Source organism: Oncorhynchus mykiss, chromosome 18, assembly GCF_013265735.2.
Source record: "Oncorhynchus mykiss isolate Arlee chromosome 18, USDA_OmykA_1.1, whole genome shotgun sequence".
NCBI lineage: Eukaryota > Metazoa > Chordata > Actinopteri > Salmoniformes > Salmonidae > Oncorhynchus > Oncorhynchus mykiss.
In genome coordinates, this window is record NC_048582.1 from 24,503,804 (window position 1) to 24,526,169 (window position 22,366).

At 41.1% G+C, this 22,366-nt stretch overlaps 2 protein-coding genes across 3 annotated transcripts in view; one reads left to right on the plus strand and one right to left on the minus strand.

Annotated features, from left to right (window-relative positions):
- LOC110495885 (tyrosine-protein phosphatase non-receptor type 4) overlaps positions 1 to 16,100 on the minus strand; it is a 41,589-nt gene extending 25,489 nt beyond the window's left edge. Inside the window, exons 1-2 of one of the 2 annotated variants that reach the window (XM_036952399.1) lie at positions 15,654 to 16,100; positions 9,344 to 9,498 (exon numbers count right to left, since the gene is read on the minus strand). In XM_036952399.1, coding sequence (XP_036808294.1) covers positions 9,344 to 9,481 — 138 coding nt within the window. In that variant the 5' untranslated portion in view covers positions 9,482 to 9,498; positions 15,654 to 16,100. The remainder of the gene's footprint in view (positions 1 to 9,343; positions 9,499 to 15,653) is intronic. The other variant, XM_036952398.1, reaches the window with a different exon arrangement.
- Positions 16,101 to 16,893: 793 nt separating this feature from the next.
- Positions 16,894 to 21,846, plus strand: LOC110495887 (ras-related protein M-Ras). The gene is given in 6 exon segments (XM_036952401.1): positions 16,894 to 17,064; positions 18,494 to 18,705; positions 18,996 to 19,198; positions 19,200 to 19,232; positions 19,326 to 19,405; positions 19,762 to 21,846. Coding segments are annotated over 5 exon segments (630 nt in total). The 5' UTR covers positions 16,894 to 17,064; positions 18,494 to 18,500; the 3' UTR covers positions 19,871 to 21,846.
- The last annotated feature ends 520 nt before the right edge of the window (positions 21,847 to 22,366 follow it).

Sequence of the window (22,366 nt, forward strand, 5' to 3'; positions counted from 1 at the left end):
TGGCTATGTCGAGTGTAAAAGTGATCATTTGAAACAAGTCCTATATGCTAAATTTTGAGTTATTTGGCAACTTTAGTTATGAATGATACAAACCTCAATGTTTTAGAAATCAAAACATATATGATGCGACTATAGGCTATTGATGATTTGACAAAGTCGCAAAAAAAAAAGCTTGCACACTTTTCCTTGCCTCAGGCTGCACAGCTGTTCTCTCATCAAGTGATCCTATTTTCACCCATCAGACTATTTTATTATCCTGTCTTTACAAATATGTCAAATTAGTTTTGATTTAGATTGGCCCATTATCAAATGAGCAGAAACAGGTGGGGGGGATCCGTATGCACGCAAATAGGCTACTTCGGTTTTATAGCGGAGCTGTGCTTTATATGAGCAGCTGAGAAATAAATACAACACTTATTTCACTCGCTGCGAGACAGGTGATATTCCGCCCACACTCTGTATGCCATGGGCTCTCCAACCCTGTTCCTGCCGATACCCTGTACTTTATTTGGGAAACTAAGTGAAATCTGTTCAGGAACATCCATAGGAAACAAAGTTCACTAAACTGTTGACAGCCCCTCTGTGTGCTGAAGAAAGCAATAAAAGGAGAGAGAGGAGGAGATGGAAACGCATAGTGGTGAGATATTCTGTAGCTAAAAGTAGAGGTCGACCGATTATGACTTATCAACGCCGATACCGATACCGATTATTGGAGGACCAAAAAAAGGCGTTACCGATCAATCGGCCAATTTTTTACATTCATTTGTAATAATGACAATTACAACAATACTGAATGAACACTTATTTTAACTTAATATAATACATCAATACAAATCTATTTAGCCTCAAATAAATAATGAAACATGTTCAATTTAGTTTAAATAATGCAAAAACAAAGTGCTGGAGAAGAAAGTAAAAGTGCAACATGTGCCATGTAAAAAAGCTAACGTTTAAGTTCCTTGCTCAGAACATGAGAACATATGAAAGCTGGTGGTTCCTTTTAACATGAGACTTCAATATTCCAAGGTAAGAGGTTTTAGGTTGTAGTTAATATAGTATTTTTAGGACTATTTCTCTCTATACCATTTGTATTCCATATACCTTTGACTATTGGATGTTCTTATAGGCACTTTAGTATTGCCAGTGTAACAGTATAGCTACCGTCCCTCTCCTCGCCCCTACCTGGGCCCCGCTAACTAGCTAGCCATTTCACATCGGTTACACCAGCCTAATCTCGGGAGTTGATAAGCTTGAAGTCATAACAGCGCAATGCTTGAAGCACAGCGAAGAGCTGCTGGCAAAACAAACTAAAGTGCTGTTTGAATGAATGCTTACAAGCCTGCTGCTGCCTACCATCGCTCAGTCAGACTGCTCTATCAAATCATAGACTTAATTATAACATAATAACACACAGAAATATGAGCCTTTGGTCATTAATATGGTCGAATCCGGAAACTATCATTTCGAAAACAAAACATTTATTATTATCGCATATACCCTGACTCTGCGTGCAATGAACGCAAGAGAAGTGACACAATTTCACCTGGTTACAAGATAGTAGCTACTAACAATTGGATACCACGAAATTGGGGAGAAAAATGGGTAAAATTTACACACACACACACACAAAAAAAATATTGCCTGCCAACCTGGATTTCTTTTAGCTGAATATGCAGGTTTAAAAATATATACTTCTGTGTATTGATTTTAAGAAAGGCATTGATGTTTATGGTTAGGTACACATTGGAGCAACGACAGTCCTTTTTCCGCGATCGGCACCACATCGATTATATGCAACGCAGGACACGCTAGATAAACTAGTAATATCATCAACCATGTGTAGTTAACTAGTGATTATGATTAATTGATTGATTGTTTTTTATAAGATAAGTTGAATGCTAGCCAGCAACTTACCTTGGCTTCTTACTGCATTCGCGTAACAGGTAGGCTCCTCGTGGAGTGCAATGAGAGGCAGGTGGTTAGAGCGTTGGACTAGTTAACTGTAAGGTTGCAAGATTGAATCCCCGAGCTGACAAGGTACAAATCTGTCATTCTGCCCCTGAACAAGGCAGTTAACCAACCGTTCCTAGGCCTTCATTTAAAATAAGAATGTGTTCTTAACTGACTTGCCTAGTTAAATAAAGGTGTGAAAAAAAGATTTACACACACACCATTTTTTTGTTGAAAAAATGGCCAAATCGGTGTCTAAAAATACAGATTTCCGATTGTTATGAAAACTTGAAATCGGCCCTAATTAATCGGCCATTCCGATTAATCGGTCGACCTCTAGCTAAAAGGTCATTTGTCACCCAATGAATAATAATTTTTAAAAAGCCCTATTACTAGGCCATTCAAAATCAAAATTCACGACAATTGTTAGCACAATCAATGAACCAACAGCATCGCCTAGGGCTATAAGTTCTCTCCCAGACCCGTGGATAGACATTTTGGAGCGTAGCATAAGGTAACCAGACCACCCAGAATGCATAATGATACACTCAAAGGCGATTACTCGAATGTGTTTAATTCTGCAGTAAAGGCTAGACCGATTATGGACCAAAAGCATCTTCAATCTGTTTAGTTTTGCCATGCGTAATATGCAGAAGGCTATATTGTATAACGGCACAATTATCATTTTGATTCATAAGCTCTAATATGCATATGGATGTTTTGAATGAATCATCACCTTAGAAAGTGCTGTCCATTTCGTTGTTAGGCTTTGAAACAACATCCACAAGGACCATGTTTCACACTCAGTTTCAACCTGCTGCTGAACTCCTTTCTTCAAATTGATCATTACAGTGAGGCGAGTTTTAAAAGCACATGCTGTTTTGATGATAAGTGTTTGATGTGAGTTAGGTACTAAGTGTTTGATGTGACTGTTAGCGAGTTAGGTACTACCACAACATGTCCAGAGTGCATGAGAGGAGATTACGAGTCACGTGGAATTTTACAACGGTCATGACTCATGACTGCCTGTGTGGCGGTTATACGGTAACCGCAACAGCCCTAAACACCACACACAAGTCTATGTGGCGCCAACGGGTGAAATCAGAGTGCTGTGTGTCAACCTGCTCTAACCATAGCGTTCAGCAGCTATCAGGTCATACTCTGTCCAGCTACTAGGCTAATGCACAGCAGCCACGTTGGGAACCAAACTACCAGCTAACGAGGGGCTTTACTGAAACTCTCCAGCTCTAGAAGTTAAACAGATGCCTTTTAGAAGCCTTCTTGTAGATTCCCTGTGCAGTGCAAGTATTGGAGGTGGCGCCCGCATGGTGGTAGAATGCCAGAGGACATGATAATGGAGCTGTCAGTTGTCATTCAGTACTGACTTCACCTGTTTATACATGATGTGTGTCTGTACACACTGGATGGTTCCCAGAGGATAGAACCCACATCAACGCCAACAAAGTAAATCAAACACATATGCACACAAACATGAGGGTATTCACCTAATCCTGACTGGCAGTGAAGCCCTGACCTGGTTCGGGCCCGCATGGCACTAGTAAAGACAGAGGACTCCATAATGACAACTCTGTAGTCCCTGAAATGAACTCATCTTAATTCATGACCAGGGGATTAGTGGTCAGCAGCTGAGCAGACTTATTTGACCCAGAACAGAACAAAGAGTATCGTGGCAACAGAGATGGTCGAGGGTTAGACTGAGGTGCTATGTGTGTGTGTGTGTGTTGTAATTAGAGTACCTCACAGAGGGGAATGCATTAACATTGTGCCTCTCTGCCCCCGTTCCTCACAGTACACCACACGGGCCAGATATCCCCCACGCTTGGCTCGGAAAAGCCATTGTGATGTGCGCAGTTCAGTCCTGGTGTAAGTGTTTACTCCATTGGCTAGTAACCCCTGGAGTCTCTTTTTAAACCAGAATGCCAGACATTCTGCTATGTCTCTGCTATGCTGCTATTAATGACAGATATCTAAAATGACCCAGGCTCCTTTGGTCCCAACTACTACAATGCATCTGTATTTTAAAGTGAAACTCCATCACTTTTCAGCCACATTTTCATTATCTCCAGCACAATACCCGTGTCTATATACGGTGCATTCGGAAGGTATTCAGACGCCTTAACTTTTTCCATATTTTGTAACGTTACAGCCTTATTCTAAAATTGATTAAATTAAATGTTTTTCCTCATCAATCTAAACACAATACCCGATAATGACAGAGTGAAAACAGGTTTTTAGAAATGTTTGCACATTTGTGACCCGATTCAGGAAACTAGGGGTATGTCGCAAGTCACGACTTCCCAGGAGAGCCTTTTGAACATTATTTTTTATTTTTTTTAATCAAAATGCGTTTTTTTGTCAGAAATGCCTTCTCAAATATGTAAACTTTTATGTGGCTTAATATCAAACGTGCATGTCATCTGTAAATACGAATAAAATTGTTAAATTATGAGCCTAGTTGGTTTAGTCAGAGAATCAGCTAAGACCTCAGAAAGAAAACGGTAGAACACAAGTCTGGTTCATCCTGGGAGCCATTTCCAAACACCTGATGGTACCACGTTCACCTGTACAAACAATAGTACGCAAGTATAAACACCATGGGACCACGCAGCCGTCATACCACTCAGGAAGGAGATGCATTCTGTCTCCTAGAGATGAACGTACTTTGGTGTGAAAAGTAAAAATCAATCCCAGAACAACAGCAAAGGACCTTGTGAAGATGCTGGAGGAAACAGGTACAAAAGTATCTATATCCACAGTAAAACGAGTCCTATATCGACATAACCTGAAAGGCCGCTCAACAAGGAAGAAGCTACTGCTCCAAAACCACACCATCCCAACCTTGAAGCACGGGGGTGGCAGCATCATGTTGTGTTGGTGCTTTGCTGCAGGAGGTACTGGTGCACTTCACAAAATAGATGGCATCATGAGGCAGAAAAAGTATGTGGATATATTGAAGCAACATCTCAAGACATCAGTCAGGAAGTTAAAGCTTGGTCACAAATGGGTCTTCCAAATGGACAATGACCCCAAGCATACTTCCAAAGTTGTGGCAAAATGGCTTAAGGACAACAAAGTCAAGGTATTGGAGTGGCCATCACAAAGCCCTGACCTCAATCCCATAGAAAATTTGTGGGCAGAACTGAAAAAGCGTGTGCGAGCAAGGAGGCCTACAAACCTGACTCAGTTACACCAGCTCTGTCAGGAGGAATGGGACAAAATTCACCTAACTTATTGTGGGAAGCTTGTGGAAGGCTTTCACCCAAGTTAAACAATTTAAAGGCAATGCTACCAAATACTAATTGAGTGTATGTAAACTTCTAACCCACTGGGAATATGATGAAAGAAATAAAAGCTAAAATAAATAATTATTCTGACATTTCGCATTCTTAAAATAAATTGGTGATCCGAACTGATCTAAGACAGGGAATTTTTACTAGGATTAAATGTCAGGAATTGTGAAAAACTGAGTTTAAATGTATTTGGCTAAGGTATATGTAAACTTACGACTTCAGCTGTACGTGTATGAAGTGTGTTTAACATTAGTGATGTTTTCTCAGAATGCCATTTCGCATTCCTAGTTATAGCCTAATGTCAGCTAGCTAACATTGAACTTATAGCTATGACAATCCGTTTTGTATTGCTAGTTAAAGCTTGCTGTTAGCTAGCCAGCTGACGTTAGATGGCTGGTTAACTACAGTAGCTAACATTACCTGTGTGAACTGTGTGTAGTGATGTTCTCAGAAGGCCATTTCGTATATATTGTATAATAATGCTAAAATATTTGTATCTGGAATTTGTCTTTCAGCATCAGTAGAACACACCAGTCAGTACAGTAATCAAAACGAGAGCTGGCCCAAGCAAGCAAAGGCAGCAGCGCAGTCATCGACTACATGCACCATTTCTTCACCAGCTACGGAGTTGGGAAAACATGTGGACCTGAATCGTGAAAACTGCAGCGGCCAAAACAAGAACAAGTTTGTGCTCTTCTATTGTGCCTGGTGGACCAGGTACAAGCTCCACAACAATTTGGACCTTCACTTCCTGATCACAGGCCACACCAAGTTTGCCCCTGACTTGTGCTTCAGCCGCATCAAGCAGCGCTTCAGAAAGGCCAGAGTGAACACTTTGTCTGAGATTGCTGGTGTTGTGAAGGACAGCATAGTGACAGGGGTCAACGTTCCACAGCTGGTTGGCCTGGAGGATGGTACGGTGCTTGTGGAATGCTATGGCTGGCAACAACACCTGACTTTATTTGTATGAGGTTATTATTTTCTAAACTTGGGAGGTGAATTGATGTTGTGCAGGGTTGTAATGTATTCAGATTTGTTTTGTTATTCGCTGTTTTACACCTTCGTTGCTCTGGAGCCTGGTGTTGTCGCCAAGGGGCGTTTGGACTGTCGGGACCAGGTTTCAGCTGAAGCGCAACGCTGACATCCTTCCTCCCATAGATGGTCTGCCTGTAAAAGCACCACCTGGACTGGATAAAGCTAGACAAACTATCTTTTTGACAAGATCAGGGAGTTTTTTTGCGACGAAGAGGCTATGGACATCACATGCCCTGCACCAAAGTCAAGGGCAGAACAGAAACAGGTTCTCCGACTATAGATTCCCTTGTTGATGCATGGTTCGGACGGACAAGTTATCAGCACTATCTGCAGTGCCTCTATTCACATGACTCTCTCCTAACACACACGCCATCCGTTGCTGATATTGTTGATATGTGTGGTCGTAACATGATTTTGTGACATTCCACAACAATATCATGTGACCGTATTAAGTGCCCACCACTTAAATATATGTACTGTACATGTGTACCTCACTCAGGTTTCAACTCAGGATGCTTGGCCTTAACTTATGTATGGAACACTATGTGCATGTGTAACAGTATATAAAGTATTCTAATGTACTGGTGTGAAAGCATTTGGGCAGTGACGTAAAGTCCTTAAGGTAAAATACATTAAAGCACTACTTAATAAGTTTACTTTACATTACTTTACTATTCATTTTTTTGGCAACTTTTACTTCACTACATTTGTGAATAAAATAATGTACTTTTTACTCCATACATTTTCCTTGACACCCAAAAGTACTCTTTACATTTTGACAAGAAAAATTTCAATTTCAAACACTTATCAAGAGAACATCCCTGGTCATCATACTGCCTCTGATCTGGCAGACTCACTAAACACAAATGCTTTGTTTGTAAATAATGTCTGAGTGTTGAAGTGTCCTCCCTGGCTATCTCTCAAAAAATAATACAATTGTGCCGTCTGGTTTTCTTAACATAAGGAAGTTGAAATGAAATACTTTTACTTTTACTTTTGATACTTAAATACATTGTGCCCCTGACTATCCGTCAAATGATTTATTTCTTATAATACATTTGTGCCGTCTGGTGTAATATATGGAAATTGAAAGTATTTACACTTTCATGCAAGTATGACAATGTAGTACTTATTCCACCACTGGATGTGGCTGGCGGGTTATAGAATTTCTTTCACATGACCCATCAATTTAGACAAGTGTATCTGGGTAAGCGTCATCTAATATTTATAAAATATTTTTTTTATCTGGACACTTTCTGTTAACCTGGAATGTTTCCTTGTTGTAAGATACTACCACTTTTAGTGTTTAGCACATGACCTCATGTGAATCCTTAAAGAGATAGGTGGGCCTGGCTTAAGAGGGCGTGAACAATGCTGAATGGGTGTAGACAAAGGAGAGCTCTCAAGTAGGTATCAAAACATTCAAAGGCCCTTTTCTCAAAAGTGAGTTTACAAGTGTATAAACTTTCAAAGTAGAATTATTTTCCCATTGTTCCTCAAAAATGCTGTGTATGATACACCATTTTGTAGATCTGAGTCTATTTTTATCCAATGCAATTTTTTTTTTTTTTTAAACGAAATTCAAATGTTGCTACATCAGACAAAATCTAGGTGGTGAGTCACATTTATTAAAAATAAAGAACAGAAATACCGTATTTATATAAGTATTCAGACTCTTTGCTATAAGACTCGAAATTGAGCTCAGGTGCATCCTGTTTCTACAACTTGATTGGAGTCAACCTTTGGTAAATTCAATTGATTGGACATGATTTGGAAAGGCACACACATGTCTATCTATATAAGGTCCCACATTTGACAGTGAATGTCAGAGCAAAAACCAAGCCATGAGGTCAAAGGAATTATCCGTAGAGCTCAGAGACAGGATTGTGTCAAGGCACAGATCTGGGAAATGGTACCAAAGAACACAGTGGCCTCCATCATTCTTAAATGGAAGAAGTTTGGAACCACCAAGGTACAGAGAGATCCTTGATGAAAACCTGCTCCAGTGCGCTCAGGATCTCAGACTGAGGCAAAGGTTCACCTTCCAACAGGACAACGACCCTAAGCACACAGCCAAGACAATACAGGTGTGGCTTTGGGATAAGTCTCTAAATGTTCTTGAGTGGCCCAGCCAGAGCCCGGACTTGAACCCGATCAAACATCTCTGGAGAGACCTGGAAATAGCTGTGCAGCAACGCTACCCATCCAACCTGACAGAGCTTGAGAAGTTCTGCAGAGAAGAATGACTGTTTAATGACTTCCCCAAATAAAGGTGTGCCGAGCTTGTAGCGTCATACCGAAGAAGAATTGAGGCTGTAATCACTGCCAAAGGTGCTTCAACAAAGTACTGAGTAAAGTGTCAGAATAGTTATGTAAATGTGATATTTCATTATTTTGTATTTTTTTATATGCAAAAATACTAAAGACTTGTTTTTTCTTTGTCATTATGGGGTATTGTGTGTAGACTGATTACGGAAAAAAACCTATTTAATCAATTTTAGAATAAGGCTGTAACGTAACAAAATGTGGAAAAAGTCAAGTGGTCTGAATACTTTCCGAATGCACTGTATGTGCGCTTTTCTACATTATGTAGAAAAATATATAAAGTTAAAAAGTTCTACCCGATGACATTTTTAAACACTATAAGATTTGTGGGGAGCAAGAAAATAGCCTCCCTCTGGCTAGAAACTCATTGCAAGTTTTGAAATTCACCATTCTTCTTAGTTTTAATCGTACCCTGAGATGTCACAGAGAAGCATTTAAAAAATATATTTTTAACCACAGATCATAGAATCGTGCCGTTCTCACATACGTAGACACTGGAATGGTGCTGGGGGTAATGAACATGAGGTTGAAAAGCGGCAGAATTGCCTTTTAAACAAAGTCTCATTTATCTTTATAGGCCTACTTGGTTACTGTGTAGCCTATTGATAGACAACTGGTCTTGAGAGAAGAGAGAGCAGGCCCTGACCCAGTCATTCTCTATGGTGATATGTAGGGCTGTACAGTCAGTGTAGATGCCGGGAGTAGTATAGTACAGTACTTACGTTAACTTTGAAGGCTTGAACTGTGTTATCCAGCAGAAGAACATTACAGACCACCTCTGTGTGCTGCCTGTCTTGTGCCAGCTCTGATGCTCGGTCATTGTAGTTACTGCCAGCTGGCAACTGGAAGGGTGAGGTCATTACTGTCCACACTGAGTCTGCAACACAGAGAAAGAAAACAGCAGGGTGAGGGACCTTTTATTATACTGCATTTAAATACATTACATTGCCCCAGAGTGGTGGAGCGGTCTAAGGCACAGCATCTCAGTGCTAGAGGCATCACTACAGACCCTGGTTCGATCCCGGGCTGTATCACAACCCGGCCATGATCGGGAGTCCCATAGGGCGGCGCACAATTGGCCCAGCATCATCCGGGTTAGGGGAGAGTTTGGCTGGGGTAGGAATTTGTTCTTAACTGACTTGCCTAGTTAAATAAAAAATAAAAATTCTGCAATGGCGAATGGTTAGCCTCGTCCTCAACACCAGTAAACCACTTTTTATTTAAACAGTCGGCAATGGCATATTTGAGTAAGTAAGACAACACACTCCTCCTTAAAACTGTGACTGATGCTGAGGATGTCATACTTCATTCTAGTATTGTCTAGAAAGAGATCCCTAGCAGATCCAAGGCCCTTGATCCTTTATGGTCTACGCTCTCACAGTCAGCCTGCAGTACGATGAAAGGATTCAGTGATTCAGTGAGGCATGACCCAGTTCACTACCGCTGGGAGGAAGAGAGCTACACACACTACAGAGGACTTCCCCAGGAGGGTTAGCAGTCTTCACGTCCCTACCAGAGTCCACACACACGCACGCACGCTCGGATGGATGCTGTTAGGCCTAATTCTGAGTTATAAAGTTATAATAACAGGGGGAAAGGTGATACTTATTAAAATCATATTTCACAATCATATCAAATATTAGGGAGACAAGTGACTGCAGAAACATAGAAATAGTTTTAAAACAACTAGGATAGGCTATATCACCTTTGACCTTTTCCCTGCATGACATCATCCATTGACTGCACACAGAAAGGTCCCGAAATAAACCATGGCCACACCAGCAGCAGGGCTTTTGTCAGTGACAATGGTGTTCCTGTGAATGTCACAGTGCAACACACAAAGACACGCTGAGGCGCTGTACGGTGTTGTCACACTGGCCCCATCCCCAGAACGCCCACATGGGTCAATACCATGTCACGGGTCTCAACTTCTCACAGTTAGAGAGAGGTTAAAGCAGGGAGATCAGGGATCAGACGCTTCAAAAACCTACTAGCTATTATTATATCATGTTTATCATTCCCATTATTTAAACATGTTTTTAACAGTTCATATGCACTTTGTCTATGTTTTCCATGTTCTGAATGCTTGAATGAAATGGTCAAACTAGGCCTAAACAATATCTAGGGAGTGGAGCTGTCCTGGCTTGAACCATACCTTATTATCTATTCAAGTGTATTCAGGAAATGACCGTTTTTGTTTACTATCGCTTACCAACAGAAAAAGGCCAAATGTCCCAACGAGTCTCAGGACTAAGGTTATTCCCGGGTGGCGCTGCCACCGAGCTGCCACCGATCCTTTTTCCTTTTCTTTTGTTTATGTCTGTTTATGTTTCTTTATGTCTGTTTTGTGTTTCACCTGGTTTCATTTTGGTTCATTAGCTGTCAGTTAGTTTGGGTTGCGTTTTCTTTAGTTCATGTTTAACAGGTGTTTTTTTCCCTGGACTGTGTCTGAGTGGGGTTTTGTGGCTACTGCTGTAGTCCAGTGTCCTGTGATTTGTGAGCTGGTTTAATAAAACGCCCTGGCAGCATGGCTCTCGACCTTTGCCTCTCCCGAGTCCTTACGGGAGTTGCAGCGATGAGACAAGACTGTAACTACTAACAATTGGATACCACGAAATTGGGGAGAAAAAAGGGTGTAAAAAAAAGAAAGAAAACGACTAAGGTTATTTACAACGTAGGCCCTCCTTTGAACAAAGTTGCAGTCCAAAAACATCACCTACAGTGTGCAGATGTCAACACATGGAACAGTCACAGCAGAATCCTAGTTAACATACTGATCCATAAATACCTACTTTGACCTTTACTGTCTGTCACTGTGTTCGTTTACTGCACTTTCTGTCACTCTAGCATCCAGGACAACCACACAAAGTTGGCAGTGAATGGCCATGGCAGCTAGCCTTGAGTGGAGGGTGGGTCCCATCCAATAGCCATGAACTTGAGGGATGGGAGCAGATAGACTGTGTGTCAGTGTAACCCGCTTCCAACCTGGCTCGCCTGCCAACATCACCCCCCTCCATAACAGAGTCCAAATCATAGGCTGAGTCTATGGGGCTGAGTGACCTTTCAGTAATAGAGCCACAGCTCTGAATTGCTGGAGCTGGGTGGAGAGACCAGACAGACACCATGCCAAATGCAGAGGAGCTAGCCTACCTTGAATCCCAATGCAACTCCTAGGCCCTAGACCGAAGTTAGTAACCTAACTCCTGAATAAAGTAGGATACATATTGCTTTACAGATCCTTCAGGTGATATATTGGCCTACCGTTGTCTTTAGTGTTTTCACACCAAGTTCAACAGGACAGCATTACCTATCTGATACAGTAATCACTATGGGTTATAAAACAGAAATCAGAGACAATTACAACAATACTGAATGAACACTTATTTTAACTTAATATAATACATCAATAAAATCAATTTAGCCTCAAATAAATAATGAAACATGTTCAATTTGGTTTAAATAATGCAAAAACAAAGTGTTGGAGAAGAAAGTAAAAGTGCAATATGTGCCATGTAAGAAAGCTAACGTTTAAGTTCCTTGCTCAGAACATGAGAACATATGAAAGCTGGTGGTTCCTTTTAACATGAGTCTTCAATATTCCCAGGTAAGACGTTTTAGGTTGTAGTTATTATAGGAATTATAGGACTATTTCTCTCTATACCATTTGTATTTCATTAAACTTTGAGAATTGGATGTTCTTATAGGCACTTTAGTATTGCCAGTGTAACAGTATAGCTTCTGTCCCTCTCCTCGAACCAGGAACACAACGAAAACAGCCACCCTCGAAGCAGCGTTACCCATGCAGAGCAAGGGGAACAACTACTCCAAGTCTCAGAGTGAGTGATGTTTGAAATGCTATTAGTGCGCACCCCGCTAACCAGCTAGCCATTTCACCTCGGTTACACCAGCCTCATCTCGGGAGTTGATAGGCTTGACGCACAACGAAGAGCTGCTGGCAAAACGCACGAAAGTGCTGTTTGAATGAATGCTTACGAGCCTGCTGCTGCCTACCACCGCTCAGGCAGACTGATCTATCAAATCATAGACTTAGTTATAACATAATAACACACAGAAATATGAGCTTAGGTCATTAATATGGTCGATTCCGGAAACTATAATTTTGAAAACAAGACGTTTATTCTTTCAGTGAAATACGGAACCATTCCGTATTTTATCTAACGGGTGGCATCCATAAGTCTAAATATTCTTGTTACATTGAACAACCTTCAATGTTATGTCATAATTACGTAAAATTCTGGCAAATTAGGCGGCCCAAACTGTTGCATATACACTGACTGCAGCATTGCTTGCTGTTTGGGGTTTTAGGCTGGGTTTCTGTACAGCACTTTGAGATATCAGCTGATGTACGAAGGGCTATATAAATACATTTGATTTGATTTTGATTTGATTTGAAGAGAAGTGACACAATTTCACCTGGTTAATATTGCCTGCTAACCTGGATTTCTTTTAGCTAAATATGCAGGTTTAAAAATAAATACTTCTGTGTATTGATTTTAAGAAAGGCAATGATGTTCATGGTTGGGTACACATTGGAGCAACGATACGCACCACATCGATTATATGCAATGCAGGACACACTAGATAAACTAGTAATATCATCAACCATGTGTATTTAACTAGTGATTATGATTGATTGTTTTTTATAAGATAAGTTTAATGCTAGCTAGCAACTTAACTTGGCTTAATGCATTTACGTAACAGGCAGTCAGTCTCCTTGTGGAGTGCAACGAGAGGCAGGTGGTTATAGCGTTGGACTAGTTAACTATAAGTTTGCAAGATTGGATCCCCCGAGCTGACAAGGTGAAAATCTGTCGTTCTGCCCCTGAACGAGGCAGTTAACCCACCGTTCCTAGGCCGTCATTGAAAATAAGACTTGCCTAGTTAAATAAAGATTACATAAATGTGTAAAAAATAATAATAATCGGCCAAATTGGTGTCCAAAAATAGAGATTTCCGATTGTTATGAAAACTTGAAATCGGCCCTAATTAATCGGCCATTCCGATTAATCGGTCGACCTCTATAATAAACACTCATTTTCGTTTCAACACGTTTTGCTACAATGTGGCCTACTGAACACAACCCAGATAGGTTATGTTCCACACACAAAGGGAGTTCCCCTTCCTCTCAGATCTTCCACTCTGCAGACCTCAGTCACCACAGATGTATCCCAAATGGCACCCTATTCACCATAGGGCTCTGGTCAAAAGTAGTGCACTATGTAGGGAATAGGATGCCATTTGGTGGGCTGCCATCATTAGATCAACTGTGGAGCGCCACACATGCATCACAGATCACACACTCATGCGTGACACTAGAGAGCGTATGCACTCTTTTTTTTCTCTCTTTCCACTATTCTCAGTTTTTTCCGTGCGTGGTCTAGCAAGCCTTCTTGGCTTTGTGAGGCTAAAGCCAACAGTAGCTAACAAGCCATTTAACCCTGGGCACAAATCTAAACAACATTGTTCATGACACAAGAGATTTACTCTGAAAAGGCTTTTGGGTCGCAAATTAAAATCACCTGCACTCCTGTGCAACATAGGCTAACAATTATGTCCACACAGAATTGTGCATAATGATGAACAACCTAACAAACACAATTACTTTGATTGCTGTGAGCTCGAGGTTAGAGAACTTTGCCATTGATAAAACCCCATTCTCATTCTCCCGGATTCCTTCCTTCCTGCCTCTCTCTCCCATTCTTAAAGCTCCAGAGGTGTTTGTTACTATCGATCTCATTCATTCTAATATTTAGCCCCAGCAGCAGTGTAGCTACTTACTCACCACCCCCAACCACGGAGGTGGGGACACTACAGTGTAGACCCCCTAGTGACTCATCCTGTTTTAGAGCTTCATGAGCACATATGTGTTTTATGTCATTTACCACACACTTTTCCGTTGTCTGCAGCACCCACCCCCCTTCTCCCCCAACAAATCCCATGTACTCCATCACTCTCATTCACTGCACTGTCAAAACCCTTGCACTAGACAACAACTGACCCAGTCTCTAAAAGTGTAAGGCTGCTTTAGACAGACAGAGAGAGAGAGATGGAGAGACAGAGGATACAATCATCCTCTCCTTTCTACTCTTTCTCTTGATTTTCCACTATAGCCCTGCAGCTCTTGATCAGAGAGAGAGAGAGAGAGAGAGAGAGAGAGAGAGAGAGAGACAGTTGAGATTGTGTGATAGCAAATGGCTGCTCCTCTAGCTCTATATTCCACTATGGTCAGCAAAGGAGGCAGAGAAGGAAATATCATGATGACATCACTGGGGAATCTATAGATTCCAGGGACAATGCCATTTCGGAGAAGCACTATTCACTCAGTCTTTCTTTGTAACAGCAGGTAGATTTAAAAGCTGAGTGTTTCTATTAAGTCATTCAGTGCACTAGACTAGAGCTTCCATATTTCTTGTGATAGGAACCGAGCACTGGATCTTGCATCCAGCAGCATGAATACAACATGAATACGTGTCATAAATGCATTATTACAGGCAAACAGGACTTGTATGAAATCCGAGTGGAGTTTATTATGTCAACCAGCTAAACCAGTGTGTAGCCTACCTGTAATTAGAATCAGTGGGGTCTCTCTGTGTACTGATTCAAGAAACAGGTTAATCCATCTATTGACCCAGACATATATTTAGCCTCTACCTTCTCCCCTGGCCTACACTCCCTCCCTCTCCCAAAACCTGCCATGGGTTAGAAATGCACACTCTATTCTGTTCTGTTTCATTCTATTCTAGTTAACTGTAGCCCATATGGCTGTCAACTGGCATATGACAGGGGAAAAAGAACAACACATTGATGTTAGTTAGCTAGAAAGCCAACCACCAGGCCATCAAATAGTTGTCACTGTCACTAAGACTAGCATCAGCTAACGTAGAGGTGTAGCTATACTGTCTCTGGATAGATTAACATCTAGTTAGCTAACTTGCTACAACAGCTGTGCTATGCAAGCTAGCAAGCTAACCATGGCATGACGTTATTATTATGCAGGTTGCTTAACGTTACCTTCATAAACTGCGCCGGTAGAGTCCAGGTTTTGAGGGATAAAATCAAGAACACAGCAATAAGTGGGCGATGTGGTGCAATTCAACCGCTGCAGATCCACAGAAACCTCCTCATCCTTCGCAGCAGCATACACTCGCTACGGCCGCACAGGTTCGTTTCGGCCGCACAGGTTCGTTTCTTTTCAGCACCACAGCGATGATGGACCCAGGCAAACGTCAATACAGGACGCAACCATTGTAATGCGAGCAAGGCAAGCACGAGCAGGTAGGTATGACCACACAAAAACAGAACTTCCTTTCCGCGGTCCCCAAACTGCAGTTTAAATTCAAATACAACCTCGTTTGAAGACGTTGATCATTTAAACCGTGCAGCATAAACCATGGGGCAGCAACGAAATATGGCGTAAACTCCACAACAGATTTTTTTTTGAACGGGGGTGATGTCTGTCAAACTAGTAGGCGTGGCATTTGAGGCGCAGGTTTCACAACACGCACGCGCGTGCTGCCTACATTGTCAGAAATGGGAAAAATATCAAATATTAATACTATTATTATTATTATTATTAGAGTGTACGTAACTTCAAATATTTTTTTCCATAAAGGTAGTTTGTGCGTGATATATTAAACGCTTATTAAACATTTATCTACCTTTGCAAATAAATATCCCATACTCCCATCTTGTGGCTAATTCTATGTTCATGCCACTTCTATTTGAGATGAATGGTAATAACTGGTATATCGTATATAGTTTCAAAATGAAATGCAGAAACTCTGATATTGTACATCCTCATCTAGAGCTGCCCACTTGTAGGTAAATCGTAAGTAACATTAAGGTGTTGCCTACTTAAAATTATTCATGGAGAGTTTGTAAGTTGTTAATAAATGGTTCTTTATTCGTTTTTGTAGATAGTTTATAGATACTTTGTAAATAAGCAATAGGCTATACATTGGTTGAAAATTACTTACATTATTTTTATATGATCACATCTGGATTTGAGACATTGTGGAATGCTCCATTTCTACATCAGGGGGCTCCTGTTCAAATATTGTTTTACTTATCCTCCAAAACTGGCAGGCTAAAAAACATAACACATTGAAGTCAATAATTTAAGCACTTAAATTAAGCCCGACAAAACTCTAAATGTGACCTATAATCATTAAAATAATGGCTTATTTGCTCAAAAAATAAGAAATGTTGACCCCCCTTCTCCCGCTTGGAGCAAACCTATCGTATCAGCTGTTGCAACGCAAAGTAACTGTTACATTTTTTGTGGCAGATGCTGGCTTTTCCAGCAGCTGTGATATGAAATTGATTGGATAGAAATGTACAGATCTGAATGAAGTCAGCTTTACAACATGAGAAGGCAAGAAATGTGACTTCATGCAGGCGACTTTACAGTAAATATATTGGGGTAAGCTTTTTTTATTTAATCGGCTACGACAGATTGCGTTGCTTTGAGATGTCTGGTATTTTCAGATGTAAAGTCACAACTAGCTGTATCCTACTGAAATGTGTGTGAAAGTTAAATTATACCTTGGCGTAATATGGAATGGCGAGGCATTTTACAATACGGGATCCCACTTTAACTGGTTATGCCTAAGCAAATAATTGTTCAACTTTGTTATTGGGTCGAAAATGACAATAAAAACTAAAGTGTTCAGTGAGGTTATGGGATTTATGAGTCACAGATCTGACTGATCACAAATGAGGTGAATGTGTGCGCGAAATGTGTCTGAGAAATAAGGAATCACCCACGTCAGACTACATACATTAGTCCTCTTGATCAACATGTTGTGCTCTGTAGGTAGGCCTACATAATATTCCATTAGAACAGCATTTGATGACATATAACTGAAAAAGAACTTAACGGCCTATCTTGAATACTTTGGAAAAAAACAACAACAGTATTTTCATAATGACCCTAGAGCAGGGATCATCAACTAGATTCAGCCGTGGGCCGATGTTTTTCTTTAGCGGGTGGGTGGGGGGCTGGAACATAATTGCAAATAATTTGTAGACATTTGTTGTTCTCTGAACACTTTGGGGGACAAATTTGGCCCACAGGCCGCCAGTTGGGGAACCCTGCCCTAGAGAATATGATACCCCTTGGAACCCAAAGAAGTACCCTACAGAATAGGGTCTCCCCCAGCCCTCAGGTTTGACTGAGAATTGTTTGAGTTGGTCGGCCCTTGGCCCATTCTCTGGCTACAACATTGTTCTGGAGGGCCTGTAAGTTCCACGGGCATCTGGGTCCCTTTCCTGCTTTGGCCAGGGACACAGGCTACAGTATCCACTGAGAAAGGAAACCATCCACGTCCCGCCATTGTTGACTGCAGGAAGGAAGAACTCTCTGTGTGACCTCATCCTGTTAGGCCAGTGCCATTGTATGGAGCTGCAGGCTGGGTTTGCTTACTCATGGCGTGTGTGTGTGGGTGATTCCCTGACTTAAGTATGTCAGTGAAGATCCAGCAGACGAAGGATAGACTGCTACAGTACAGACCTCAGCCTTGTTTGAGTGATTGATATTTGCAGTGAGAAGGTGTGGGTATTCCAACATAAGAATGATACTGTTTTATGCCCAGTGAGTAAGCGACTATATAAGGAATGGAAGATAAAACACTAGGATTACCATGTTTTCTATGCATTGCAGTGAAAAAGAAGGATCTCTGCTTTTATAATATTCATTTAAGATGTATTCTATTACCACACTATTACCTGTGGCATTTCATTTGTGATTTTTGTCAGGTATTTTTGTCCAGAGCAAGAGAGGGCCAAAAAGCCCATTCTAAATGGCATCAGTTTAGACATACACCATCTTCTCTCTTCCCTCTGTGTTCCAGGTATAGCATGGCTGTCACTATGGCAACGAGCGCTGTTCCCAGCGACAATCTCCCCACGTATAAGCTGGTCGTGGTGGGGGATGGGGGAGTGGGGAAGAGTGCTCTCACCATTCAGTTCTTTCAGAATATCTTTGTCCCTGATTACGACCCCACCATCGAGGACTCCTACCTCAAACACACTGAGATTGATGCCCAGTGGGCCATATTGGACGGTAAATGGATTTATAGATAGCACATACATTACAAATAAGAAGCCCAACCTCTTAACCTGGCCAAAGTACTATATCGTTTTCCCCGAAATAATCTTTCCAGTGTACTGAAGAACAAGATGGAATGTTCTGTTATAAGGAGAAAAAGGGATCATGTTATTGTGCAGCCATTGTTAGATGTGAGGGATCAGCACACAGCTACACATATTTATGAATAACCAGGATCATTCATAATACTGTTCTCAGTGTAGATGTTATATGTGGGACCTGTCTGATCGTGTTTGTCTCTGCAGTTCTGGATACAGCAGGCCAAGAGGAGTTCAGTGCTATGAGGGAACAGTACATGAGGACCGGGGACGGGTTCCTCATCGTGTTCTCTGTCACAGACAAGGCCAGCTTTGAACATGTGGACCGCTTCCATCAACTCATCCTCAGGGTGAAGGACCGGTGGGATTTACTACTTAACTTCCCACTGGTGGCCGTGGCCAGGACAAGGGGATCAGGGGAGGGAGATGGATAGTAAACACAGTGTGAGTGAATGCGTGAACTTTACATATACTGTATATCATCTACAGATATTGTTTTGATCTCCATACTAAATTCAGAGCTTTTTACATTTACAGATAGCTTACATTGAAACAAGTGCTAAGGACCCAGCCATGAATGTTGACAAGGCATTCCACGAGTTAGTTAGGGTAATCAGGTATGTTGCCGCCACAGATTATTTAGAGAAGGTTTAATACAAATGCTATGAGTCTCTCTCTCTCTCTCTCTCTCTCTCTCTCTCTCTCTCTCTCTCTCTCTCTCTCTCTCTCTCTCTCTCTCTCTCTCTCTCTCTCTCTCTCTCTCTCTCTCTCTCTCTCTCTCTCTCTCTCTCTCTCTCTCTCTCTCTCTCTCTCTCTCTCTCTCTCTCTCTCTCTCTCTCTCTCTCTCTCTCTCTCTCTCTCTCTCTCTCTCTCTCTCTCTCTCTCTCTCTCTCTCTCTCTCTCTCTCTCTCTCTCTCTCTCTCTCTCTCTCTCTCTCTCTCTCTCTCACACACACACACACACACACACCCAGGCAACAGATTCCAGAGAGGAGCCAGAAGAAGAAGAGGAAAACCAAGTGGCGGGCCGACAGGTCCACTGTCTCCCACCGACTGCACTGCACCCTCTACCCTGGCACATGAGTTAGGTAGTAGGGAGTTGCCCAGACATGGGATGTGACTGACTCGCCCTAAAAGGACCAGTGGAATAATTTACAGCTCTTCTGGGGATGTGCACTAACTTACTCAACAACATGGAGATAAAGTGGCATCACTTTAGCATTACTGCCTTTATCTACCAATGAAGCTCTTTGACAGAGAAACTGGACATATGGGCTCACAAAGATAATCTGTAAATAATTAGACATACTGTAAGTTTTACTAAGAGGTAGGCCTTTAAACATTGTTTTACCAAGAGGTAGGCCTTTAAACATTGTTTTACCAAGAGGTAGGCCTTTAAACATGGTTTTACCAAGAGGTAGGCCTTTAAACATTGTTTTACCAAGAGGTAGGCCTTTAAACATTGTTTTACCAAGAGGTAGGCCTTTAAACATGGTTTTACTAAGAGGTAGGCCTTTAAACATGGTTTTACTAAGAGGTAGGCCTTTAAACATGGTTTTACCCAGAGGTAGGCCTTTAAACATTGTTTTACCAAGAGGTAGGCCTTTAAACATTGTTTTACCAAGAGGTAGGCCTTTAAACATTGTTTTACTAAGAGGTAGGCCTTTAAACATTGTTTTACCAAGAGTTAGGCCTTTAAACATCGTTTTACCAAGAGGTAGGCCTTTAAACATCGTTTTACCAAGAGGTAGGCCTTTAAACATTGTTTTACCAAGAGGTAGGCCTTTAAACATTGTTTTACCAAGAGGTAGGCCTTTAAACATTGTTTTACCAAGAGGTAGGCCTTTAAACATTGTTTTACTAAGAGGTAGGCCTTTAAACATTGTTTTACTAAGAGGTAGGCCTTTAAACATGGTTTTACTAAGAGGTAGGCCTTTAAACATTGTTTTACTAAGAGGTAGGCCTTTAAACATTGTTTTACTAAGAGGTAGGCCTTTAAACATGGTTTTACTAAGAGGTAGGCCTTTAAACATTGTTTTACTAAGAGGTAGGCCTTTAAACATTGTTTTACCAAGAGGTAGGCCTTTAAACATTGTTTTACCAAGAGGTAGGCGTATAAACATTGTTTTACCAAGAGGTAGGCCTTTAAACATCGTTTTACCCAGAGGTAGGCGTTTAAACATTGTTTTACCAAGAGGTAGGCCTTTAAACATCATTTTACCCAGAGGTAGGCCTTTAAACATGGTTTTACCCAGAGGTAGGCCTTTAAACATCGTTTTACCCAGAGGTAAGCGATTAAACATTGTTTTACTAAGAGATAGGCCTTTAAAACTTGGTCCATGTTTTCATTAAGATGGAGGCCATTGAGTAAAGCACTGGAAAGAGGGAGGAAACAGAGAGCTTTCCCCAGCGAGGGGGACTATAGTAGATAGGGGAGTGAGAGGAGGGGAGAGGATGTATCTGTTTGCGTTGGAATCAGTGGGCCTGTCAGACAACAGAGAGAAGAAGGGAAAGTGAGGAAAGAGATACAGAAAGAGAGAAAGAGAGATTCCAAATGCATAGCAGCTGGCAAAGGGACTCCAGACATTGTGTCAAAGCCTGGGAGGCAGCCAATGTGTAGCCCCATAGCTTATACAGGGAGAATGTCTTTATAATCTCTGAACAAGACTGTTATATAACTGCATTGTAGATTATTGAACGCACCAAATGTCTTATTTGAATGTACATTTATGAACCTTGACAATTTTGACTTATCAGTGCTCACTGGATGTAGTTGTTTACTTCTCAAAACACTTTAAACACACAATTGTGGTGTGTGTGTGTTTGTGTGTGCATGAGTGCCCTGGATATGTTGTGGCCTAGACGATGAAATCAAATTTTCACATTTGAATATTAGTTTGCTTTTCTACTATTTATTCACTATTTATTTTACATAAGTAATTTATAGCTGTGTTATCATTAGTACATGGCTACTCCAGAGAGCACAAAGCACAGAGCTTAACTAAGAAATTGAAGGAAGAAAACATTTGTAAGCAAAGTAATAAATGTGTGTTAATACATTTTGTGTTCTATTATATGTTTTTTCACATCCCGGGTAAACTGGTTTTGTCTGGATAAAACCATAATTATGACACAGAAGACTGTCTGTCTCTGTCATTCTCAGTGAATATTAGTGTGTTGATGGTGCCCTCCAGTGGATATAAATGTAATTGCAAGAATGGAACAACATTTAGCATGATTGTACATTTGGCCCTTTGCTTTGGGGATATGCAGTGCATTCAGAAAATATTCACAACCCTTGACTTTTTCCACATTTTGTTGTGATGCAGTCTGACTTTAAAAGTGATTAAGTTGAGATTTTGTGTCCCTGGCCTACACACAAGACCCCATAATTTTAAAATGGAATCACGTTTTTCAAAATGTTTATAAATGATTTAAAAATGAAAAGCTGAAATGTCATCTTTCCATTTGAGTCAATAAGTATTCAACCCCTTTGTTGTTGAAAGCCTAAATAAGCTCAGGAGTACAAATTAGCTTAACAAGTCACATAAGTTGCATGGACTCACTGTGTGCAATAGT